Here is a 27,373-nt window from a genome sequence, read left to right as displayed (position 1 = left end):
GAATACTTCAGATTTGTGCACTCTATGTAATTAAAAATATAATTAACAAAATGTACATAATCTTTTATATGTAAAGAATATAAATAGATTTTTCTTTTTAAAGGTTTTTTGTTTTGTTTGTTTTTCATTTCTTTCTTTCTTGGATCTTTCAAATAGACAAAGAGTGAACTGAAGGAAACTGGAACATGGAATAAGAGGAATCAGAAAGTGTGAAAGAACATAGGAAGAATAGGAAAATGGGCAAGAAATGGGAGCCTTTAAGCATGGAAATAAGGGTTATATAAACAACGAGGTGAAAACCATAAAGAAAAATTACTTCTTTGCACTCTACAAATATGGCACTAAACACCATTCTTACTTTTATGTAGTAATCAATTGACCACAATTTAGTAGCAGTCTTTCTTCTTAAGAACTAATTTGAATCTTGAAATGGTTTCTTTTGGTATGCTAACTGTCCCTGCTTCATGTCCTTCTTGTTTCTGTATAACATCTTCTACAAAGTGAGCACACTGGAGAGATCTATAGGTTACTTAAACAAAAAGAAGAAATTTATAATTACTTTGGTTCAAACAGTTTTAAATAAAGTATCAGACTAGATATTTGGCCAGTGCTAAAGTTCCCTGACTAGCTTTTTAAAGCTTTAAGAATTATATTACTTTCTTTCACATCATCAATCTGTATTATATAGTTAGGTAGTTTTACTTCAAGTCTCCCATCGACATTTCTTTTGTATGCATATACTGAAATGATTTTATTTAATAAAAAAAGAACATCCCCTGTGTGGATTTTAAATTTCCCTTATTAAATATTTATATTTTCAAAATGTCTTTATTTAATTGAGTGAGGTGCTTGGTGCCATTTCAAAATAACCTCAGGTGGTAGGTGTAATGACATATCAAAGATTTGACCTTTAGCATTTTAGGGTTCTATTTGTCTGCATTTTCTTCTGCATTCATTTAGTCTTAATTTATATGCTATTTCTCTGTATGACTTAATGAGTGGATATATTTGGCATGAGATTCATTAGCAAAGAGAAAATATATCTGAATACATATTATTTCTGTGCAGTCGGACTAGTGATTTTAACTTCATTTATATATATCTGTGTACGGGCTGATCGGTATTCGTACAACCCTCATTCATTCTCGTTAAGTGCTCAGCTGAAGAAACCCTGGCTCTACTAAACTGAGGCCCATTCTCTTACTTCTCACCTCTTTGCAGTCAGCTTATTATATTCTTTTATTTACCTAGAGATGCTTTATTTTTCAATTCTCTGCTATTCCTTTTAAAGAAAATTGAATGTAATATTTACACAGTTGTAATTAAATTAACATCTTGCAGCATCTTCATGTATGCTTTGGTAACATCAATAATCATTTGTCTGGATAGCTTTCAGCCTAGAAGTAGAGAAATAGGATAGTTATCAAGGATAGTATTGTGATATAAAAGTTATTGTTATTTACCCATTTAAGTATTAAATTGATTTTTAGAAATGGGTATTTCTTACTGGGAATTTTTTTTAAATACATTATTTGTCAGTAAGACTGCATATTTATGCTTCAATTATTTATTTTTATATTTTTCTCAGTTTACACAAATCTTTATCCCAAGAAGAAAACCTGAAGGATCAGTTTAACCATACACTTAGTACTTACGAAGAAGCTTTAAAAAGTAGAGAGAACATTGTCTCCATCACTCAACAACAGAATGAGGAACTGGCTACCCAACTACAGCAAGCTCTGACAGATCGAGCAAACATGGAATTAGAGCTTCAGCATGCCATGGAGGCCTCCCAAGCAGCCAATGACAAAGTTCAGAAGTAAGTAAAATGATCTTACATTATTTCAAAAGCATGAAACAAGACAAAACAAAAACATTTCTTTTACAACTAAATATTATTTAATATCCATGCTATTAATGATTTAAGAAAAAAATAGATTGAGTCAAATGAACTTTTTTATTAACTGATCTTCATTAGTTCATGGAAGCCATACTATTAAAATCGTTTCATAGGTAATAGGTAAAGTTATTGGCAAGGGGAAGAGGCAGTTAAGTAATCAACTTTACTCATTTAACTTCATGATAATCCTGCTTGAGTTGAGATCATTTGTGACTCTATAATCTGAGGCACATGGAATCGTTCCAGTGAAATTAGTTTTCATGTGTTGTTCTTCTGAAGTATTCAGTACAGCTTTTCACAGTGTATAATTACATTTGTTTATTTTCAGTGATTTTTGCATTTTTGTTAAAATTTAAATAAAGCTATAAAATCAATCAGTCTTTACAATAGCTAGCAAAATGTTAACATAGGACATATCATGCAAAGACGTCACCTGTTAATTTAAGGAACTTGAACACTAGCAGAATTTCTTTTTTTTTTTTTTTAACTGATCCCATATTTATGTATTGTTAACAGCATTATCTCATTCATGCACTTAATTGCCTTCAATTCCTACCTTTTTCCTTAATTTGTTTTCAGTCTCACAGTATGAAGTAGTGCTAACTTCAAAGTTTCTTACTTCTTTAGTTTTTATTTGACAATAAATCATCTCAACCATTTACCCAATATCCCTGAAACTATGGTTTTTTGTTTTTTAAGATTTATTTATTTATTTATCCATGAGAGACATGGAGAAAGAGGCAGAGACATAGGTAGAGGGAGAAGCAAACTCCCTGCAGGAAGCCCCATGTAGGACTTGATCCCAGAACTCCAGGATCACACCCTGAGCCGAAGGCAGATGCTCAACTCCTGAGCCACCTGAGTCCCTGAAATTATGTTTTGGATGGTAGCCCAAAGTCAGGTAAATCTATAGTTAAGACCCATTTTAAAACAGATTACGAATTATGCATATTAAAATCTTTACAGTCAGAATGCCCTGAAATTTATGATTTATGGTAAGTATTCTAATTTTTGTAGGTTTAAAGATTATTTTTATGTTCAGTCAGAAACCATATCCCATTATTCACAATATACATTAACATTCTAAAAACACTAAGATACATAGGTAGGTCTCATTTCATTGTAAATTACAAATCAGTAACTTCTGACAGTATCTGTTATCTCTATTTGCTTAAAGTCTACAAATAATTACAATTTCAGTTTTCTTTACATGTAATTCTTTAATTTATATACATGACTAAAATCCCCTAAAACTGTTCCCCAGAGACCAATTAAATTTCTGTAAAATCTTTGGAAATGTCAACTTTTATTTTTTAGATTTTTTTTTTTTTTAAATTTTTTATTTATTTATGATAGTCATACAGAGAGAAAGAGAGTGGCAGAGACACAGGCAGAGGGAGAAGCAGGCTCCATGCGCCGGGAGCCTGATGTGGGATTCGATCCCGGGTCTCCAGGATCGCGCCCTGGGCCAAAGGCAGGCGCCAAACCGCTGCGCCACCCAGGGATATTTTGTAAGAAATAATTTTTAAAAAACTTTGTATACCAAGAAGTAGAAATACCATCATTTCAGATAATGCTTTAAGTTGAATCAGTTTAACCTTTTGAAAAAACTTATTATTTTGTCCTATTCTTCACATTTAACCACAGACAGATCAAAAGGTTTTAATGGAATGACACTAATCAATGGACAGAGTTTAAGTGAAACAATTATGTTATTTAAATGTTGAATCTTTTATTCTAATTTCCAGCAGTAAGACCTAGAGGAAATACTGTGAGGCTTTCTTGTTCGCATTCAATTCACTATATTTTATTTTTAACTGCCTTCAATTGGGCAGTATACATTCATTGCAGTTAATGTGGGCATCGATCTTTTTATTGCATATAAGAGATAACCTTCCAGGAAACCAGCTTATAAGACTTTGTTAGATGGTATTAGTATTCTCCATATAATCTGAAATTACTGTTCTTAGCAATTATTTTTGAAGGTCCTTTGTAAATATGTCAGTATTCTGGGCAGTAATTACGATGTAAACTAAATAGGTGCACATTTCCCCTTTTCCTTTCACCACCAGATTTCTTGAATAACTGATCTATATTCATTATCAAATCTTTCAATTTGATTCACTCCTGTGCTACTCACTACACAATGGTGAGCTTTTATACAAAATTGTTCTTTTTTAAGAATACCAGTAATTTCCTAACTTTTAAATTCAATGGCCTTTTTCTAATTATATTTTTATTATAAAACTAATATAAAATCATGGTAAACAGTAAGTAAAGATGCTCACATATCTTCAATAATATAGCATAGTGGTTTAAAATCTCAGGATCTGGATTCAAAATGCAGAGGTACATGAACTTGCACATTTTATCTTAAAACCTGTGCTAGTGCAGATCATAATATATGGATAATAATACTCCCACCTCATAATGTTATAAGAATTAGATGAGATAAATGTGTAATGCCTTTAGAACAATGCACATTGCATAGTCCCTCCTTCTCTTGCCATTTCATCCCACACTGTAATGTCCCATTCTTCAAAAGGGCTCAATCTTTTCAAGACTAAATACCTTATATATATGTATTCCTCTGCTTGGAGCCTTTTCCCCCTTTACCCCATGAAAAACATTCATCCCATGAGATTCAGTGCAGCATAGATGAGAGAGGCAAGCTGTATAGCCAAGTCAGACAAACCTAGACTTCAATCCCTGCTTTCCTACTTATCACCTGTGAGATCTGGGACAAATTACTTAACCCTTGGAAGCAAAGGTTCCTCAGCTGAAAATTTCAGACAGTAATACGGCCTTCTCAGGCAGGTGTGATATGAGTAATACACTGGATGCCATGTAAAATACCTAATTCGGTGCCAGTTACTTTATATAAGCATTTTATAAATTATATTATTAGTATAATTGTACTCATCAGACTAGCAAGACTAGTTCAAGTAATTCTTCTCTACAAAGACTTTTTTCTAGAAAGTTAGATATCACTCCCTTTTGTGTGGTTTTCATAGTATGTTTGTTAAAAATTCCTCCACTGAAATTAAAGTCCTCACCATTCTCCTGTATCTCCCTTCCCAGTGATGGTCTTCAGCAGTTTCAGCACTGTTACTCTTCATATTCACTTTGCTGTCAATCTCTGTTTTCTCTACCGCCTAAGAATCATCTGACTCCCTTTATGCCATCCTCACTTGCTCATTGCACTATTTCAGGCCCTCATCATCCCTCATCTAGACTATTGAAATAATCATAAAACTAGTTTACCTGCCTCTAGCTCTCAAGTTTGTCTTCCTCACTGCCACCAGAGTTAATTTTTTCTAAAACTGAAATCAGATTATATAACTTTTCTATTTAAAATCTTTCAGAGGCTGTCATTCCCTACACACTAAAGCATAAACAACTTAGCACCATATATGAGGCTTGTCCTGGCCTCCCATTTTTTGATATCATTTCCTCCCATGACCCCAACCACAGTATCTGTACACAAGCTATTTTTTCTTCTTTTTTTTTTTTTTTAAAGATTTTTTTTTTTTTTTATGATAGTCATACAGAGAGAGAGAGAGAGAGGCAGAGACACAGGCAGAGGGAGAAGCAGGCTCCATGCACCGGGAGCCTGACGTGGGATTCGATCCCGGGTCTCCAGGATCGCGCCCTGGGCCAAAGGCAGGCGCCAAACCGCTGCGCCACCCAGGGATCCCGCTATTTTTTCTTCTTAAAGCATATTCCTCCCATTCCTCTAGTACCTAGCCAAATTTTTGTTGCTCCTTAAAGTCCAGTCTTAACATTACCTCTGTGATGTTTATCTTTTGTATTGTTTTCATTGTACTTAATCCGTACCTTTGTTACAGGTCTTCATGATCTAGGTATTATAATTGCTTTGTTTATCTGTTTCTGTTTCACTCCCTGTAAAATTACTCCTCATTGAGCATTCCTAAGACATAGACAGTGTTCTCTCCATCCTTGTATCCACACCTCTTCCAAATATTCACACAGATGCCTGCTGTAAAGTAGGTACTCTGTAAACACGAACAAATGAACTAGAACAATTTAATAGGTTGATGGGATAACAGCATAAAGTAAGAGCAGGTCAGATCAGGAATACACAGGAGAATTTCAAAAGTGATATGGTCTACTTTCGGTCCTAGATTAAAAAAAAAAAAAAATTTGTCCCAACTCAGTACTCAATGCTGGTAGAAGAATTTCATAGAAAAGAATGACCTTTGTGGCTTTCCTGCCTGCCTTTCTCACTGCAACCACTACTCCTGGTGGTGGTGTCTGACTTTCTAGTGAGTTTTTAACCCTTGTCCTATCCACCAACTTCCATGAAGTTTAATTACATTTACAAGACCTGAAATCTTCAGTAATAATAGAGAGAGATTATATACTATTTCTAATAATTGTAGAATTTTAAGTTTATATTTTTTAGAGTCAAATGAATCTCTTAAAATTTTTTTAGCCTATAGGAGTATTCCTTAAAAGGAAAGTGATACAGAATTAGCATCTATAAGCTAACCAATATTTATAGGCAGAAACACTGATAGGGGGAAAGTGTAAAGAGTGCCAGACCTCATTGTCCAAAACTGGCTTCGTGGCCCAGGTGACATAAAGCCTAAAATTTCACCAGTGGAAATCCATTCTCTTGTGTCAAGCAAGGTTAAGGTACTTCTCTTTTTAAATTGTATATGTTTGTGGCAGAAGAACACATTGTCATTTTGGTTTTAGGTTGCTCTTTAGCTGATCCTGAATGCACTTAGTTTTGGTGAGCTATGTGGAAGTAGAGGGAACTAAAGAGCAGGTTAAGAGCATAGTAACTTTGTAAGAGAAACTTCTCTTAATGATTCTGCCAAGGACCATTCATAATCTTCATTTATTAAAAAGAAAACTGACCACAAATCCATTAAGTGATATTTTTATCATCATGGGAGATTTAAATTCAGTTGTTCTTTACACTAGATTTTATTTCCCATCTGTCGTTCTGTCTGTAGCTATAGTTCTTGCAACCTAGAACAAAAGTTTTCTGAAGGATTTAAAAAATATATTTGACTATACTTAACATACCTAAGCTACACGTAATTACTTGAAAGTATTTACAACCAGGCTTATAAGGTTAGAAGATCTCAGAAGCTTCTAGATATTACAATAAAGTAACTTTTGTTGCATATCATCTTTACTATGGGCCAGATTTACACTGATACGATTCAAATCCCTCATAAACTATAACTATAATAAATAGGTCAGACAAAAAGATACAGGACAAAAATTCAGCACTTTTAAACATGTTTTCAAGAAAGAATATAGCCCTTTTTAAAATTTTCTTTCTTTCCATACTTTTAAAAAAATCAGATACTTAAAATTTACATGTGTCCTAATTTCTTATTGCATAATGAAAATACCAAAGATCAGCATAAAACATTTCCTTTTGAAATATAGGGCACCCTGAGTTTTTGAGTGGTATTGACAGGAAAGAAAGGAAGAAGAAGAAGAAGAAGAAGAAGGACATGTAAGCTAACAAAAAGTCTTTCCTGCCTCTTGGTCAAATACTGATTTCTATGAAGAAGTTGAGGTCACAAAGAAATTGTGAATTCTCAGCCTGGTTTCCCTGCTGATGAGGAACTGTCTGTAGTTCCCTTCGAGGTGTCAGGGGAGTAGCCATAGTGTCACACAAGGGTTCTTAGCGTAGAGCAAACATACTTTCCACAAACTCAGCTGCTTAATCTGTTTGCAGGTTGAATTATAAAACAGGGTAGATGACTCTGAGTGCTGGGAAGGGGAACAGAGCATTTCCACAGTTTCTTGGTTTTAAAAAAAAAAAAAAAAGCCTAGAATTTTCATCAAAAAATATCACTAAACTTTTTAATTTTGCTGCTGGCTCCAGAATCTGATTTGAACCATAATGAAAACTAATTGTGGTAAAATATCCTTACATAGTTTAATACAAAAGATGTTATAGAGTTGTATTTTCTTTTCACTAAAATTTTTCTGCTTCTTGCCAATTTTACCTGTGATTTTTTTTTTATAAATTCTTAGTTGGACTATAAATATCAAAACAACAGTACAAACATCTGAATGCTTTGTAAATTCTTGTTGATTGAATCAAAGAATAAGTTTCATAAATTCTCAACTCAGCACAAGGTTTAAGTCATTAATATGAAGTTGAAAATCACTTTGATTTATTAGTATTGTTAATAAATGGGAGGATATAAAACTTCTGGAAATTGCTCTTCAAAATTTATTTTTTGTTTAAGATTTAAAAGCTCTATGAAATACAATACATACCTCAGCACATAATGAGTCAAGTAATTTATTCCTGATAGTTTATGTACAAATAAACTTCCCAATCAGCTCTGGAAGGCAGCTTCCAAATCTAGATCTAATTAGATACTATTATTTATATGTAGAAAATGGCTTCATATGACTCCTAAGTAATCATTAAGATGTATAGCATCTAACATGCCTAATTTTTATTCTTGAGCACATGAAATGTTTTTTAAGAATTTAATACTCTGGATTTGTAAATTATAGCACATGTTTTTAAATACGTATTTAACTTATGAAATGCAAGTCTTCTTACACACTATCAAATAAGTATGTATTTTATAAAGGATTTAATTCCATTATATGTTTGTATAGTGGATCACCTTTCTCATCCATTGAGCACATAAAGTAGATTTCTTTAGAGCTACTTTTATTATATATAAATACAGAGATACCTCTCACATTTGATAGATATGTATTATATTCATTTCTTTATAAAAACTAAAGAGTTGGGCTAACACCTTTATCTTTAGGGAATGTGTCACTTTGACACAAAAAAGAAACATAGTGTTAGTTGTCTATGACATTCCTCTCTACCAGAGAAGGATTAATGTAGGATGATTGAAATTGAAGCCTAACCCAGAACTTGACAAATGAAATGGAAAGTGAAGGATGCAGGCTAAAGAAGAAAAGAAATTCTCAAAACTAAGAATCTTAACTTTCTCTGATAAGTTCCCTTAATGGTTAACTTTATGGAATGAGTCATAAAGAGCATAAAGAACATGAAAATAGGGACTAAAAAGTTAAATTACAACACAGCTGCTTACATTCGATCTGCTTCTTCATTTCAGAACCTATCTTCAAATAGGTGATCTAGAGTTGAGCTAATTAATATGCATTTCTGCCTACTAAGATGAAACATGTTTCAGATGAGTACAATGGAAAGGAATGAGAGAAAAAGAACAGAAGAGTGAAATATGGGAGAGATCCATGCTGTTTCAGTTTAAGACTAAATAAAATGCAGGAATTTTTATTGTTTTTCATTAATCCCAATGTTACAGTAATTAAAAGAGATAATGTGGGATCCCTGGGTGGCGCAGCGGTTTAGCGCCTGCCTTTGGCCCAGGGCGCAATCCTGGAGACCCGGGATTGAATCCCACATCGGGCTCCCGGTGCATGGAGTCTGCTTCTTCCTCTGCCTGTGTCTCTGCCTCTCTCTCTCTCTCTCTCTCTCAGAGAAATGAAATGCAAGTCTTCTTACACACTATCAAATAAGTATGTATTTTATAAACTATCATACATAAATTAAAAAAAAAATTAAAAGAGATAATGTTCCTGTTATTTTAGGGGAATTATAGGATCCACTTAACAATGACCATATGCTTTTTAACCAAAACTTGACAGGTTAAAAAAAAAAAAAAAACCAGGAGTTCTTATGCTTCAGAAACATTCAAATGTGATTTTCACACATTTATATGAAATTGTAGTTCCTTAGAGTGGCCATATGATCTGACAAGCATCCTTTCCCTTGATTCTGTTCTTAGCTCCAGTTAAAACCTTCTTACTGTTTACCCTTAACAGGCTACAGAGCTTCTAGATACTTCTGTGAAGACAGGAGAACTCATTCATCTATCTTATCTGAGAGTAGTTTTAGAATTGATAAAAATACGATATATAAAGTAATTTTAATTTTCTTACTTACTTGCACTAACCACCAGTGTACTTTAGGATACTTTTGTAGTCAGGAAGAGAAAAGGGAAGCTACTGTAAAAATTTTATTTTTTCATTTTATTTAAATTCAGTTAATTAACATATAATGTATTATTGGTTTCAGAGGTAGAGGTCAGTGATTCATCAGTCTTATATAATACCTACCCAGTGCTCATCAATAAGAAATTTTCATTATTCCTGCTAGGATGTTGCTCAGCCTCATTATACTTGACAGCTCACTCAGAACTTCCTCCTTTGCTTTTTCTGTTCTTAAACACATGGAAAATTTAATATGATGTATCTCCCTAGTAGTATAGAAAGGTCTACATTTTTATATAAATCAAAGTCTGGTTTTCTTTTAATAAAAATTCAATATACGCAACTAAAATCGTATATATACTTCCTTACTAGGTATAGGTTTTATTCCCAAAATATAATTTAAAAAAAAACTAAATTGAACCCAAGAATAAGTAGAAATAACAGTTTTACTTGGATTCTAACATTCCATGTTTGATTATTTCTCCCCACTAAGGGATTTGCCCATGTGCACATGTGGCCCTTGAAAAATACAGAATAAAAGAATCTTTCAGGGCTTCTGGGTGGCTCAGTCTCTTAAGAGTCCAATTCTTGAGTTCTCAGTTCTCAGTTGATTCTCAGTTCAGGTTGATATCAAGGTCCTGAATTTGGACTCTTCATTGGTCTCCACATTGGGTGTGGAGCCTATTTAATGAAAAAGAAAGAAAAAGAACAAGGAAGGAAGGAAGGAGGAAAGAAAGGAAAGAAAGAAAGAAAAGGAAAGAAAGAAAAGAAAAGAAAGAAAGAAGAGAAAAAAGAAAGAAAAAGGAAAGAAAGAAAGAAAGAAGAAAGAGAAAAAAGAAAGAAAAAGGGAAGAAAGAAAGAAAAGAAAAGAAAAGAAAGAAAAGAAAAGAAAAGAAAAAGAAAGAAGATCTTTTGCTTATTTCAGTGTAAGCTGTAGCTTTCCCTGGTGGTAAAATCATAAATGTTGTCCATACATGAACTTTATTCTTGATCATTTATAGTTAAAAAGAAAAAGTCATTCTATAATAATATAGTATATAATAGCAGCTGAAGTGATCTTCCTTGTCATATTGTTATATATTCCTGGGCAACTCAACAAATATTTTTTTTTCTTTACTCCTTAACCAAAGTATAAAGAAAAAAAGAGTTTCACTACTATCAATTACTCTGTCAAGTGTTTCTGTGTAAAGACTGACTAAAAGTGAAAGTTAGGCTCCAGAAATTACATGGTGAACAGAATTTTGGAACTTACTAAACTTGATCATTTTAACTTTTTAATTGTTTTGGTATTTATACCATTCAAGCTAATAGTCCTTGGGATATCATTCTCATTTGACTTTCTTTTGATGCATATAACAATATCCTAAAAAGCATACAAAAGCATACATTATTTCTCTTTATGTTACCGTTTGCCATTTGACAAGCTACACAATGGTAAAAAAAAATATACACAGCATATTATCAATTAAAATCTTGAAACATCTTCTTCCTTCAATTAGTTTGCCTTCTGAGCTATGTATATTTCACATCAGTCTTCCAAGAAGTTCTCTACTACTGACGGGAGGGCCTAATCTTTCCCATAGTGGTGGGAGTAGCACAGTTCAAGAACAAGAATGAATCTCTGTATAATCACACCACAATGTGAGGTGACCCCAAGACAGAGAACTGACCAGATACACATATGGGTTTTAGGAAGACTTTCTGATGCTCTTTTTTAACACAGCTGTGAGAAGAATGTGGCTAAGACCCAATAGTCATTCTTGAGTAGAGCTGGCAAAGGAAACCATGAGGAGAAGAGAATTTAACACATGGGTGTAAGAGAGCACGGCTTCATTGATGCGATCTGAGGGGAATGCCTAATGACTGGAAGAATCAAACTTGGCAATGAAAACACAAAGCTCTTTTCATCAATTCAAACGCAGTCTCTAAAGCTGCAGATGGTCACCTCCAGCCTTGTCTATTCAGTGTGAGGTTTTATAAAATGGCACTTTGGTGAATACTAATAGATCAAAACAAAGATTTAATAACGTAAAGATGTGGTGTTCATTTTTAAATGAGTATACAGGTCAATGTCTCAGAAAAGGATAAAAAGAGTACCTTTTATATGTGGGTCTAAAGTCTTTTTGTTATTTTTCAACTTCAAAAATAAATGACATCTTTAACATACAGATTGTGTTTCATGGAAGAGAGTTTACATTATGGAAAAGAGACCAAAATCAGGGTTTATATCTACACTTACTGATTTCATTGCTTCCGTTTGAGGATTCTCAATTTATAATGTCTGTTAATGTCATCCTTAATATTTCCTTGCAACTCACTTGATAGGATAAATATATATTATCATTCTCAAGGACGAATCAATCTAATTAAAAATTTAGGCCAAAATATTTTATACTTGAAAGAGAACTTTTTCCTCTATCTTTTCAGAGAATGCTAAGAGACATTGTTTAGTACAAAGAGAGCCTTTGAACTTTAATGCAGTCTTGCAATTACATTTTTGCTACATTGGATTTGATTTTCTACAGTTTTACAAATTCCTAATAATTGCTTATATGTGAAAAGGTAATTCACTGCATTCTAACTTGTTACTGCTTACATAACTGAATCTTACTTTGAATTAAAATATGGTATATTTTTCCAGAATAAATTACATTATTAGACATGATTAGCACTTTATAGTTTGTAAACTTCTAAGCTAAACTCAAAAGAATTAAGCTTTAATATCCAAAATAAGCTTAACATATGAACATAAATAACTCATTAATAGCTTTCACATTTCTACTACTTGTGAAGTAAATATAATTAGTAAGTCTGTATGCCTAATACTTTTATGTAATAAGTGACACTAATATATAATAAATTAAAGCGCTAGAATTGAAAGTTAAAGGCGAGACAACTTACTAGAGATATCAGTGAACTAACAAGACCCTTGATTGTCATTAACTGAGTATGTATAAGTCATTAAATTATGTTTCTTCTCAGTCCTCATCTGGAAGGTAAAACTGATTTACTTGCCCTATACTTCAAAACATGTCTGTGAGGATCAAATAAGATGTGTGTGCATAAAAGTATTTTGAAAAGTATAATGTGCTCTATAAATGTAAGTCATTGACTAAAGAATATCTTTGACTTATACATTTTAAATAAAAAGTTATAACCACCTTTTGGGAACTAGAAATAGTAAAGTGAGAAAAATAATAAATTTTAGCCTCAGAGACATGAAGTAAATACGATATAACTCTGAAAAAAGAGATTCTTCACAAAGATCTTGGGAACTAGAAGTAAAAAGGATTCTATGCATTTTCATACATTACTGGTAAGAAAGCAAAATGGTAAAACCCCTGTGGACAAGAATTTGATAATATCTAACAAAATTACATATGCATTTACATTTTGACTAAGGAAAAATGCTTCTTTTTTATATAAATTTATTTTTTATTGGTGTTCAATTTGCCAGTGAAATGGCAGGACACCTGCACCCCAATGTTTATAGCAGCAATGTCCACAATAGCCAAATTGTGGAAGGAGCCTCAGTGTCTGTTGAAAGATGAATGGATAAAGAAGATGTGGTCCATGTATACAAAGGAAAAATGCTTCTAGGAATCCATCCTTAATATATACCTCCATGAATATGAAACAACATAGGAAATATAGGATTGGTTGTTTGTTTTCTAAAGATTATTTATTTATTTATTTATTTATTTATTTATTTATTTTAGAGAGGGAAGAGAGAGAGAGCTAGAGATAGTAGTGGTGGGGCAGAGGGAGAGGGAGAGAAAATCTCAAGCAGACTCCTTACTGAGCGTGGAGTTGGATTAAAGCTTGAATCCAGGTCCCTGAGATCATGTCCTGACCTGAAACCAAGAGTCTGAGACTCAACTAACTGCACCACCTGGGTGCCCCTATAGGATTGTTTTTAATCAAACATAAGCAATCCAAACAGAATAGTTGAAAAAACCATGACATATTCATCTAATAGAATACAATTCAACTGTGAGAGAGAGAGAGAGAAAGGAAGTCTATAAACTGATAGTGATTTCAGAACATATTCCTAACTGGAAAAAAAATCAGGTACTTACAGTATTCTACCTTTTATGTGAAAAATAGGCATAAAAGGAATAAGAAAGATAAACCCAAAACTAATGAATTATTAGCCTTTTGAAGTAGATGGGAAAGAGCTCCTAAGTCTGGAGAAGGGAAAGTACAGTGAGTATAGAGTATCTTTTCATGCCAGAAAGCAAGTACTCAAAGACTAACAGGGTCATGTTGAAAGGACACAGAGCCAGCTTGGAAAGGTTCCCAGTCTCCATATTTGGTACAATTTATGCATGGGGAGAAAAAGAGCAGTATTTGATTAGAGGATATTTTTTACAGTCTATAAATATACTTAAAGTATATTTTAAAGCCTATAAATATACTTTAAAAATGGAGGATGGAAAGGAGGAAGTTCTTTTGTATAAAAGAATGGCAGTCCATAAATGTAGTTAGAATAATAGAATATCATCACCTTATATACCCCATGGTGATTAATTCAAGCAAAGATCATCAGCCATACAGTGAGTTAAAAGTAGTTAATTTGATACTAGAATCAGTCTAGTTTGAGAAAACTTGCTTGCATATAGCAAGGAGTTTAGAGCTTAAAAATCAGAGAGGGCTTATACATGGGGATTTAGAATGCCAAGTACCTTCGAACAATATTTAGGGCTTTATTATTTAAACTCACTTTAGAAATCTTTTTACTCAAATATTCTGTGCTTATGTAAATGATAGTAGATAGACTGAAACCATTCACCCTTTTATCAAAACTCATCATTTAGGGATGCCTGCATGGCTCAGCGGTTGAGCATCTGCCTTCAGCTCAGGGCATGATCCTGGAGTCCGGGATCAAGTCTCACATCCAGCTCCCTGCATGGAGCCTGCTTCTCTCTCTCTCTCTCTGTCTCTCATGAATAAATAAATAAAATCTTTAAAAAAACAACTCATTCTTTAAAGAAACTCATTACAATATAAAGATATTTTACCTAAGGAATTTTATCAGTATTATAGAGGGTACTAATCCTTTTTTTATTTAAATTTTGATATTTTATTTATCATGAAATTTTTTGTGTTAACTCTTATTTTTTTAAATATTGATTGAAATATTACTTATTTTGATTACTGCAGGTTTTTCGTACCCCCTTAAATTTTTCACCAAATTGAGTGCCGCATTCATCTCACCCTAGTTCTAGCCCTGAATACACCATAAAAGATGAAAACGAAAATGCTGGAGGAAAAAAAACACTCCTGGTTTACCCTTATTCAAAACATAATAATGAAAACTTAACTAAGTTATCCAAGCTTGTATGATTTCTACTGACTGGTGTTTCATGTTCAGAAATGATAATACTAAAAAAAAAAAAAAAAAAAAGAAAGAAAAAAAAAAAAAGAAATGATAATACTATAATAGAGCTGAACAACCATGGTTCTTCCACTCTGTGGAATTTCACTGGGTTTTTAATTGTATACTGTCCAGAGTTTCTACCATTATCTGAATGTCTGTTTCTTACATCCTAGTCATTACCCACACCCCTTCTGTCAACTGTTGCTTTGTCTTTATTTTGATCATCTGTGTAGATCAGTCATCATATCTATCAACAGTAGGGTATACCGGACCCAAAATGTTTATTTCAATTTGAGAATATATGGTTTTTATGAGTCAAACATAACTCAGGTAGAGAAAATTACTGTGAAGATGCTAGCTTAATAAGTTGAATATTACTTTTACTTTGTAGACCCTTGGCTTAGTCTGAAGTTTGAAGGTGCATTGAATATTATCTCCACTAGTCTCCCAAAGGATGTTGCCAGTCTTTTGAATTAAACTTGAATGAGGTTGATTTGTATTCCCTGTTAATCAAAATTTGAAATGTTGACATTAGAAAATTTCATTCAGTGCTAATTATATATGACTTTTATGAAAGTTAGGAAGGAAAGAATCCTACATTTTAAAGTTTAGTATCAGCCTAAAGCCCTATGAAAACAATGGTGAGTAGCTTAATAAGCCATCTTAATAAGATACCTTAATAAAACTAACCAGTTATTCTAGCTTGCTGCGTTTCACTTGGCAGTATGAATATCAGTGACTCGCTTCCTCCATCATTAATTGAAACTTTTCTGGGTTTAAAATGATGAAAAAACTCAGCAGTGTTACAGCAGTGTTTCCCAGCCTTTCTTGACTCTTGAATCCCTTTGGTAGTAATACATATTCTCAAGGTAGAATTGTGAGCATCCATTTTGGTGAATATAAGAAGTTAATTTGCATTGCTTTATAATTTTATTTAAGTACAATCTTTAATATTCATAATATGTGACACCACATGGTATTTGACTTCCTTCAACTATATGAGAAAGAGCATAATTTATTAAGTTTTCTTAAGGTATACTGTTTAGTTTAAGGATGAAATACGTATTAAAAAGTAGATTAAAATTTAGTAACATTAAATAACTGCTTGTGAGATGATATTTGGAATTCTTAACATTCTCCCTTTAAAAGGAAATAATAAAGGTTTCTCAGCCTCTATCTGCTGGCATATTTTCACAAATAGCACAGTACAGATATTTTGGTCTTTAAAGTAAGTATAGACTAATTAAGTTTAATTATTACTCCAGTATTTTTTGTCTTAAACTTTGTTTTCTTAAGAAACAGCTACTAAATAAGGTGATATGAGTAGTTGATCAAAGGAACACAATTTAGAAAGCTGGTGAAAATAATATTGAGGTAAATTTTCAGATTTGTTGTTATGCCCCACATTAATTTGTGTTTCAGCATCAGTGTACTTTCTCCTTCCCCTAAGGATTTGGTGGTCCATTAAGGGTGGAAATTAAACAATTTACACCTGAGAAAGAAAAAATATATAGTCAAAAACAACATGCTGACCAGCTATACTCAGTTGGGGATTGAAACATGAACATGCTATGCTGATCTTTGCTAAAACTCCACCTTGCTTATTAATAAGCATTCACAAGTTATCAAAGTAATTATGTTTTAAAAACATAAAAGGCAAAAATATTAAATAAGTATTTTATATTTGGGCTTCAAAAATGGAACTCAGAACAAACTGACCACCTTTAACTACATGATCTCCTGTGAATTTTTTTTTTTTTAATTTTTATTTATTTATGATAGTCACAGAGAGAGAGAGAGAGGCAGAGACACAGGCAGAGGGAGAAGCAGGCTCCATGCACCGGGAGCCTGACGTGGGATTCGATCCTGGGTCTCCAGGATCGCGCCCTGGGCCAAAGGCAGGCGCCAAACCGCTGCGCCACCCAGGGATCCCTCCTGTGAATTTTTAAATTACAAAAGGAAAAAGTGATGTTTTAGAGAATTTTATTGTATAATTTTGCACACCTTTTTTACTCTTGTCCATTTTAACACATTTTATATTGCTTAAAAAGCATTTATTTTCTCAAATATGTATTTTAAAATCTTTTCACTATTTATTAACCAACCCTCTAATATATATAAAGTCAAATAAATTACCTGAATTAGTTAAATTAGGATATAAATTATTGAAAGAAAAGAATCACTTGCTGGAAAAAGTGTGTGTTCAAGCATACTAAATAGATGTTAATGGTTTCTGTACATATCTTTAAATACATTTTTTAGAAAGGAAATTTAATAGTCCATTATAGAATAATTAACTGTATGCTTTTAAAAATTAAGTAAATTTTTTTCTCATCATGAGCAGAGTATACAACTCTAAGACTTGATTTTCTTGTGTTAGTGGACTTACTAAATATTAGTCTTTGCTAGTCCAGTTTCCACCGTTTATCTTCCCTATGCCAACACTCCGACTTTGCTCTGAAGTACTCTATAACTTGCCGTTATATGATACTAGTCCCAGAGCTAGCTTTTCCAGTTTTCTGAGTATGCTTAGTATATTCTGTAACTAATAAATCAATAAAGTCTTTTTGTAATGCACAAACTCCTATCTCCATGAAGCAATTATAAGCAAACTGTAAATGAACACATGAGTCCACGAAAGGTATGCTGTGATTATATTGACTCTGAAAACATTTGTCTTTCATAGAATACATCATTTATTGTGTGGTATAAATTGGTCATAGTGTTGCTCATAATTTTTTAATAATAAATCCATTGAACTAGTAAAACAATAAAAATGTTTATATCCTACAAATATACTTTAATTATTCTGAAGAGCTACATGTTAGTGATATCTTTGAACAAATTAATAAATATGAATCATATTTCTTATTTAGGGAATGAAACTGAGAACTGTTAATAAAATTTTTATCCTTAGTAATTGAATTTTATATTGGTTTCATACAGTTTCTGTATCATATTATAATAGATAGCAAAAATGCATTAAAAGTTTTTAAATAACATTTAAGTGACAATTTAAACATAATAAACTACATTGATTAGGTAAATGTGTTTAAAAGAGAATAAGATGAAGCATTGAAGAATTTACTTTAACAATCATGTCATCTTGCTCATTTTAAAATAATTCCTTCTTATTGTAATGTTTTATTACTCAATGAAATTTGGTCAAGTCTAAGATTGTGCTTCCATGATAAGACATTTCTTTGATATTGTTTTCCTAAAAGATGTCGTCACTTTCAGAAATAGCCCTTTTAACTACTAGTACTAGTGATTGTTTGTATTTAATTATTGGCTTAATTGATATATATGTCTTAATTAGTTATTATAAAGTGAAAACCTAAACATAAGCTATTATAGTTGGGTTGATTGAGGAGGTAAATAGATGAATTATAATAACCATGCCAAATATAAATAGATTTTTTCTGATCTCGAAGCTAATGTATTTCATTCTAAATAAAAAAGATGAAAGAAGACATTCCTAATGGATGAAAGGCCATAATTTAAATATTTTCCCAATTGTAATTACCATAGCACAATCTTGAACAATTTTATTCATGTTTCTCTTCAACAAATATTTTGTAAACAGCTGTGGTATGTCATGGCAGTGACACTGTTAGGGGAAGAAGCTAGGAACAGAAGTATAAGTGGAGATTAGCCACAGGAAAACCTTCCATGTGGAAGCCAAAGCAAAGAACTTGGGACATTTGATACACTGAATTCAGGAGGATCTTTGTGGCCAGAGGGCAGCTTGGAACAGAAAAGGAGGATAGAGTTCTATGCAGAGTCAGAGCTTGAAGAACCTTGAAACCCTTGTTAAGATGTTTCTGTTAGTTTCCATTTTTAAACTTTATCTTACAAGCAGTGGAAATCATTGATAGATTTTAATCAAGGAACATGTTCTTATTTGCATTTTTAAAAGATTTAAAGGCTGCTGTGTGAAGGATAAATTGCAACAGTGGAAGTAGGACAAGAATGGAAGTAGAGAGACTCATTAAGAAGGAATAGCTCTGGGGAGAAATCATTGTGACTTGGACCAGAGGAGTGTCCTCGAAGATGGATAGAAGAGGGACTTGAAACACAGATAGTAGACTTTCTGAATGGGATGAAGTGTATCAAGGAGAACTCCCAAATTTTTGTCTTGAGCAAACTGATAAATGGAAATATTATTTATTAAGGCTGGAAAGACTAGAGGAAGAACAGAGTTGAAATGGAAAGACATTTTTACAAGTTTGAGTAGTGTGTGGGACATCAGGTGGGCATCCTCCTTATTGAGGTCTTAAGTTCTCAAAAAGCTTATATTATGACAGATAATCCTTCAAAATGTTAATAAGTCCATTTAAGAAAGTACTTGGGATTTATATTATATTTATTATTAAAAAATTCTAATGAAAAGAGGATAACCTGCAGTTCTCTTTTTTTTTTTTTTAAGGCTTTATGTATTTGAGAGTAAGAGAGAGCTCGCAGGTGGAGGGAGCAGCAGAGGGAGAGGGATAAGCAGACTCCCAGCTGAGCAGGGAATCTGGATGTGGGGCTCAACCTAGGACCCTGATATGACCTGAGCCGAAGGCAGATCTTTAACCGACTGAGGCATCCAGACACCCCTAACCTGTGGTTCTCTTGTTTGATAATCTTACCATTAGGCTATATGAGGCCTGATAACATCCTGTGTTGTGTTTGATAGCTGCTATACCAGCCATGATCCAAGAACACTAGTAAATTTTTTCTTCCAATAGTATAGATCATTTTTATCTAAAAGTTTTCATTGAAAAAAATAAAAAAATAAAAATAAAAGTTTTCATTGAACCATCTTGCCAAAGATCAGTTTAGGTTCTAAAACTCTGTCATTCAAACATAGGTTGTCAATATTTTGTGCCAGAAATCTTCTTTGCTATTTGTATTTCCTGCTAATGATGAACTTGTATCATATTAAAAGATATAATGGATATATATTAACCAGACATATATAATTTGAAACCATAATTTTATGTTGTATTTTGTTTCAGAACAAAAATGTTTTGTTTTTGAAATTTATATTAGTTTAGTTACCTATTGCTATGTAACAAATCACCCCAAAACTTGGTGACTTGGGGATCCCTGGGTGGCGCAGCGGTTTGGCGCCTGCCTTTGGCCCAGGGCGCGATCCTGGAGACCCGGGATCGAATCCCACATCGGGCTCCCGGTGCATGGAGCCTGCTTCTCCCTCCGCCTGTGTCTCTGCCTCTCTCTCTCTCTCTGTGACTATCATAAATAAATTAAAAAAAAAAAAAAAAAAAACTTGGTGACTTAAAACAATTACTATTTCACAGTTTCTGTGGGTCACGAATCTCAGTGCAGCTTAGCTGGGTCCTCTGACTGGGTCTCTCACAAAGCTGCATCATCTCAAGGCCTAACTGGTAAAAATCTACTTTCTAGATGATTCACATGGCTGTTGTCAGGATTAAGTTCTCAAAAGCTCTTAGACTAAGGCCTCAATTCATTTCACATGCAAGACTTCAAGGCCTTTGGTTTCTTGCTATGTGGGCCTCCTCATATAGCATCTAATGACATAGCAGGTAGCTTTATCCAAATGAGCAAGCAAGAGAGTAAGTTAGCTAAATGGAAGTCATAGCCTTTTATCTAATCACAGAAGTAATATCTCATCACTTTCGCCATATTCGATTCATTAGAAGCAAGTCAGTTGGTCCACTCCACACCAATGGGGAAGGGATTACACAGTGGTGTGAATACCAGAGGCAGGAACCATTGGGAATGTCAGAAACTGCCTTCCATGAAGTTTTTTTAAAAGTTAAGTCACTTTTTTTGGACCTTACGTAGCTGAAAATGGTGGTCAGTAAGACATTCAGTTAATCTTACTGCTCTGTGAGCAGTGATAGTTGTGGGAAAATGCACAGTCACAGTCTGACCTTAGGATATCATCACAATCCTCTGAAAATCTACAAGATCCTGTCTAAAGAAACTAAAGGTCACGACAGGGTCAGAACTTGTCAAGAAACCAAAGCCTCACCCAAAATTAAGTACCAAGAATCATACATATTCAGAAACTAATGGATCGTGAACAGGGCACTTAGTTGTATCTGTCTGTGGTGCTCTTAGTTCTGGATAGCTTCCTACTTAGAAATTTCTATTTTAAAACTCTAGTGCAGCTAGCTAATGTAAGAAACAAGGAAGGAGGAATTAGATTTTTACTTCCTTTAAGTGAATACAGAGAATCTAAATCAAGATTTAAGCCAATCCTACTAGTAAAAGTGAGAAAAATAAAATAATGGGCCAGGGGTTGCGGGAAGCACTCAGCTATGGTAAGTGTAGAAAACCAGTCAATATTATTTGGATGTATGTTGAAATGTAGCAATTTTATTGGCACTTCAAATCCATTTTTTATTGACATTGATGCTATTAATGATGTTAAGCATAGTTTTTAAAATTCAGTAGCAATGGAAATTCAGCGAAAAATTAAGTCATCAGTATAAGTATTTAAACACTGAAGCTTTTTTTTTTTTTTTTGAGAGAGAGAATGAGAGAGAGAGCAGGGGCAGAGGGAGAGGGAGAAGCAGGCCCCCCACTGAGCAGAAGCCTGACACCCAACTCAATCCCAGGACCCTGGGATCATGACCTGAGCCTAAAGCCTTAACCTACTGAGCCATCCAGGCACCTCTGATGCTTATTTTTAAATGACAAGGAATTACAATAATTAATATGAAAGATTACCAAAAATAAGCTGAAATAATAAAAAGCATGATTATTTCCACAATAGAAATGTCAGTAAATGGACAGCTGTTAAAATATTTTGGTAAAATCATACTAAAAGGAGTTCTAAATAATGAGAATAGTACCCATGCTTTTCTTTGCACCTTGAATTATCCGAAGGTACTTAGAAATTTTTTTGAAACTATTTCTTCTGCTCTCCAAATATTATTTTCATCAAGTATGTACTGTTCATCAAGTGTTGAGATAGACACTGGGTATCTACCAAGTGAAAATCACTGGTAAATAAGATCAAAGACAGCAGCATCTGTCATCACTAAGTTTATATTCTAGAAAGGGATATTGACAAATAAATAGTATAATAGAAGAAATGTATAGTACTGTAGGGACACTAGGAAAAGTTGGGTCAGGCAGGGGAGGTTTATATTTGTAAAAAGCATGCATGTTCCATTAACTCTATGGGTTATGTTTCTAGAAGTCTTGATTACCCTTTGGAAGAACATACTATAGAAAAATGATGTAAAATTAAGGATTCAGCCTCTTCCCCAGAATGATTTTGAAATATCAAATATGCTATGGCATAGGTACAATATTCACCAACTAAAGAAATAACAACACAGAACCTAAATGGATCTGAATCCTTCATTTAAAGCTCTTGGGGCTATATATGTTTCAGAATTCAGAATTTTTCAAATTTTATAAAGGTAATATGGTATACTTCTCATTTACCATAGGTATACCAAAGGTATACTTTCTCATTTATTATAAAATCCCAATTGTTCTAGAGAAGCACAAGATAAGCAAACACATGAATATTTCTGCAGTGAAATATATGAATTGTCACCCTCAATCAGGTTTTACTGCTACAAGAGTTTGCAGCAAGCTTATAAAAATCTTTTGGCTTGGGGATCCCTGGGTGGCGCAGCGGTTTGGCGCCTGCCTTTGGCCCAGGGCGTGATCCTGGAGACCCGGGATCGAATCCTACATCGGGCTCCCGGTGCATGGAGCCTGCTTCTCCCTCTGCCTGTGTCTCTGCCTCTCTCTCTCTCTCTCTCTCTCTCTCTGTGTGTGATTATCATAAATAAATAAAAATTTAAAAAAAAGAAATATATTTTTAAAAAAATCTTTTGGCTTTTAGGAGCTTTATGAATTCTGGAATTACACATTAAAAGATTATGAATATAGTGAACATAGCCTTTTCCATAAAAAGGTAGTTGGACCTGATAAATTAACAGTAAGAATGCCTGGTGAGATTTTACATTATTGTTATATGTATGATACCAATCATTGAAGTTAAAGGGGAAAGATCTCACCCACTCCTCTACGATGGCATATTGACTATCCCTCAGTAGTGAGCAGTATCAATGGAAAAAAGCAGAGAATATTTCTAATGACTTCTTTATTGTGTCTAAAAGATTATGGCATCTCTAAAATTGTTTAATATTTAGGAACAGAGGAATCACAACAGTGTGAGAACTACATTAAAAGAGGAATTTTAATAATTTTATTGAATATTAGCCTCTCCAAGCTAATATTTATGCAATGCTCTGGTCAGAGTAGTTGTAACATATATGCTGCTTTATAATACCAGTGGATGCAGTAACTTAATAGACTAAGCTAAGTTTATTTTCAGGAATTTGTCACAAGTGAGAACTTTCTATATTTCAACATTTTCTCTGAAACTTTATTTCATTGTTGTTAAAAGTTTTTTCCTGGAATTTCATAAGTCAGTTAAGTTCCATGGAGTGAGATGCATAACCACCTATTAGTGGGTTAAGTAAAAAGAAACACATTAAAGATTTTTTAAAGAGGGATTTGTGGTTTTATCTGGAAAAGATGTCCTTTTATTACAGGCTCCGACTGGCTTTTGAGGGATGGGCCACTAAAGGAGAAGACAAACTATAGAAACAATTAAAAATATTTTTTAGAGCATCAGGTTTTCATGGAGCCCAAATGCAAGCTATTTTGGCCTTTTCCCTAAAGACTTTTTCCTCACAATTCTGTTAATGTGATCACTGTTTTAAGCAAAGCATTTTGTCTCTCATGAATAACAATTTGTACTGATGTGTCCAAGAAAAGTGAAGGCAAATGTGTATGTTTATATGGTGCTTAAAAAAATTAACTTTGAAATTAGTCTCTAAAATATTATCAACTTCCTTACAGACTTTAAAAATATAAGCACCAGTTGTTAATTTCTAGCCAATCAAAACATTATAAAATTATAATTTGAATCTTTAAAAATTGCTCCATGCATATAGAGCCTATTTGCAGCTCTATGCATATTTGCAGACTAAAATGCAAATTCTATAAGAAAGGAATTTGGGCTTGCTTATTTTTTTTTTTGTAATCTGCTGTTACAAACTGTTACATGTGAGCAGCCTCCTTTAAACATATTTATATATAGTTTTTCACAGATTGATAGGATAAATTCCTAGAAATGAAAAACGTAAGTTTCAAAAAACGTGCCTTTTTAACTCTAAGTATTGCCAAACTGTTCTCTTAAAAAGTTATATCAATAACTAATAATTTATAAGAATGCTGTTTCCCCACGCTTTACTACTACTTGGTATTATTAAAATTTTTAACTTTCCAATCTGAAAGATAAAAAATTACATCTCATTTCAATATACACTACTTTAAATATGTTTTTTTTATTCACAATATATTTTTATTTGCATTTGAATTGCCTGTTCATGACTTTTTCCCATTCTGTATTGGATTGTTTATTGATTTTTAAGACCTCTTAGCATAGTAAATATATCAGCTTCTTATTAAATGTACTATGAACATTTTTCCCCATGTAAAACTTAGCTTACATTATTTTTTAATGGAGAAATTGTGGTTTTTTTTTCTCTTACAGCGCCTGACTTGTTATATTGTGGAATTGTATAAGGCAGCTTGCCTTCTCTTGGGTTGCTTATTTGAGGTTTCTTATTATTATTATTTAAGATTATCTGCTAGAAAAAGCATTAGAAATATTTATAACTATGGTCTTTGTGGATTTTTTTCTTTTAAACAAAAGGTTGTTTTTATTAATTAGTAGTTCAATGTGTTTTTATACCTTAATACTAATTCAGGTTGGTTTATCTTCGCAAATAAGCTATTTAGTCATGTTCTTCAGCCATTAATCTCCCCTTCCAAAGTAAATATCCTGCATAGACAGAACAAACAGGATCCAAACACAATGAGGCTTGAATGCTTAGATGCTGGATTGGCTTCATTAGGGTGTGGGAGATGAAAGAGAAGTACCTGAGAGAGCCTTGACTGTGTAAGGAAATCTGTCTCTTTCAATTCAAATCATTCTTTAAAATATTGTAAATACTTAACAGAATTGTACAGCCTTAATATGTGATGTTAAAAAACAACAGAATAAATCTTTGTATGGCGTATCTCCCCTTCATTTATTCTTCTGAGAAATTTCTAGCATAAGAAATAAAATTATAGGGGCACCTGGGTGGCTCAGTGGTTGAGCTTCGACCTTTGGCTCAGGGCTCAGGTCAATATCCCAGGGTCCTGGGATCAGTCTCACATCGGGCTCCCCATGGGGAGCCTGCTTCTCCCTCTGCCTATGTCTCCACCTCTCTGTGTCTCATGAATAAACAAATAAAATCTTTAAAAAAAAGAAATAAAATTATAAAACTGTGAATAGCATGTATATTGAATATAAATACTTCACAGCTACACATTACTTTTAAGCTCTGTCAGTCTCATAGGACTCCTATACCTGGGGAGAATTCAGCAAAAAATAAATGAGAATAGGAAGAGAAAGAAGGAGGTTACATTTTTCTCTTTTAAACACCCTCTTGTTCACTTTAGTTATTATCTGCATGTGTTCATCTTTACCAAGAGACATGTTAATTAATGCTGTTTTGATAGGCCACATGTTTTAAAAATGCTTTTTAATCATAATATATATTTTTTTCAAGTTACTAAAATCATTTACATTAATTTTTGAAAGAATTTAAGTATCACTAAGCAACTTGGCATTCTTACAAAATGTTTTCATAAATGACATACAATTTTATGACCTAATTTACTTAATATATGATGAATACCTTCATGTTATACATAATCTTTTACTAAGTGGTCTAAATAGCTCTAAATATATCGTATGGTTGTACCATAATTTATTTAACTAATTCATTATTGTTACTATTGAGTTGCTTTAAATACTGCTGCAGTGGACATCCTTGCAGCTTAATATTTGCACATATCTGTAGTTATTGCAGGAGACACAAATTCCTGGAAGTGGAATTATTGAGTTAAAAAGTATTTAGAATTGCGAGAAAAGGTTTCTGTTAATTAGAAAAACAATTAGACTAGTTATAGAAGTGTCATTGGAGAACTGCAGATTTTAAATCTCTTCGGGTATATGAAAAAGAGAAATATGGTGCTGAGTTTTTTAGAGTAGATAGATAATATTTCATCTTGTTCTCTAATTATAAAATACATTACCATAAATACTTTCTATGGTAAGAAGGACCTAAATTATAAAAGCTGTATATATAAGGATATATAGTGATAGCAGGAATTTAATTTGGATGTACTTCTTATGGCACAAGGACTAAGAAAAATTATTCTTAATTTCTATCCTTTTTTAAATATGGCTTTTTTATAGCCCTCAAAGACATTGGCACACAATAGAGCAGAATGATGTGAAGCTGAAAAAGGCAGAGTGTGCATCCCATCAAAGAGCTGCCTTACAGTAGTTCAGATTGAGAAAGTTTAGACAGGAGTTAATAGCTTGCTTTGAGGATAGTAAGTCATCTACTGTTCTCAGTAAGCATGTCAAAATAGTGGACCAGCACTTTTGACAGGTTAATATGAATGGTTTAAGACTTTGGGTGTATGTACATAGCATTAGAAGCATGCTGCCTATGAAAACTTTTTGGCAAAAGGTAACAATTATGAGTAAGATGAACTCTTTCAACTATTCCTTTACAGCTGGCAATACCTTTCCTCCTAGCCATTTCATTGTCAGCTTAATACAAAAAGTTTCTTGGTCTGACTACATACTACATGGAATTGAAAACATATAATCTTTTCTTGAAAAGATTCGGGATTTTGGAAATATGGGGAGAAGCAGCAAATTTGGATTTTATTTTCATCTGTTACTGTTATTACAAAATACAGAGAAAGCTTTGTAAAAACTCACAAAAAAAAACATTGTATCATGTACTTAGCACTCTATTAAATTTGGTGGTATGCTATAAGGCTCTTGCCCATAAGAGAAGCTTAGGGCATTGGTATTTAGTTGTTTCCAAATACTGCTGCAGTGAACATACTTACTTCTAGCTAAAAAGTTAGAGAGGGCACAAATTCCTGGAAGTGTAATTGTTGAGTGGAAGAAAATAAGACATCTTGTATCTGTAATGCTAGTGTATATA

General features: G+C 33.1%; 1 protein-coding gene across 9 annotated transcripts in view; it reads left to right on the top strand.

Moving 5' to 3' along the window:
* The window catches only part of MIPOL1 (mirror-image polydactyly 1), a 320,655-nt gene that overhangs the window by 275,725 nt on the left and 17,557 nt on the right, over positions 1-27,373 (top strand). For all 9 annotated transcript variants that reach the window (XM_041760079.1, XM_041760083.1, XM_041760075.1 and 6 more), the window contains one exon: positions 1,589-1,819. In XM_041760079.1, coding sequence (XP_041616013.1) covers positions 1,589-1,819 — 231 coding nt within the window. The remainder of the gene's footprint in view (positions 1-1,588; positions 1,820-27,373) is intronic.

Source organism: Vulpes lagopus, chromosome 6 (genome assembly GCF_018345385.1).
Source record: "Vulpes lagopus strain Blue_001 chromosome 6, ASM1834538v1, whole genome shotgun sequence".
In the NCBI taxonomy this organism is placed as follows: Eukaryota; Metazoa; Chordata; class Mammalia; order Carnivora; family Canidae; genus Vulpes; species Vulpes lagopus.
Note: the sequence above shows the minus strand (reverse complement) of the source record. Positions and strands in the feature narration are given on the sequence as shown.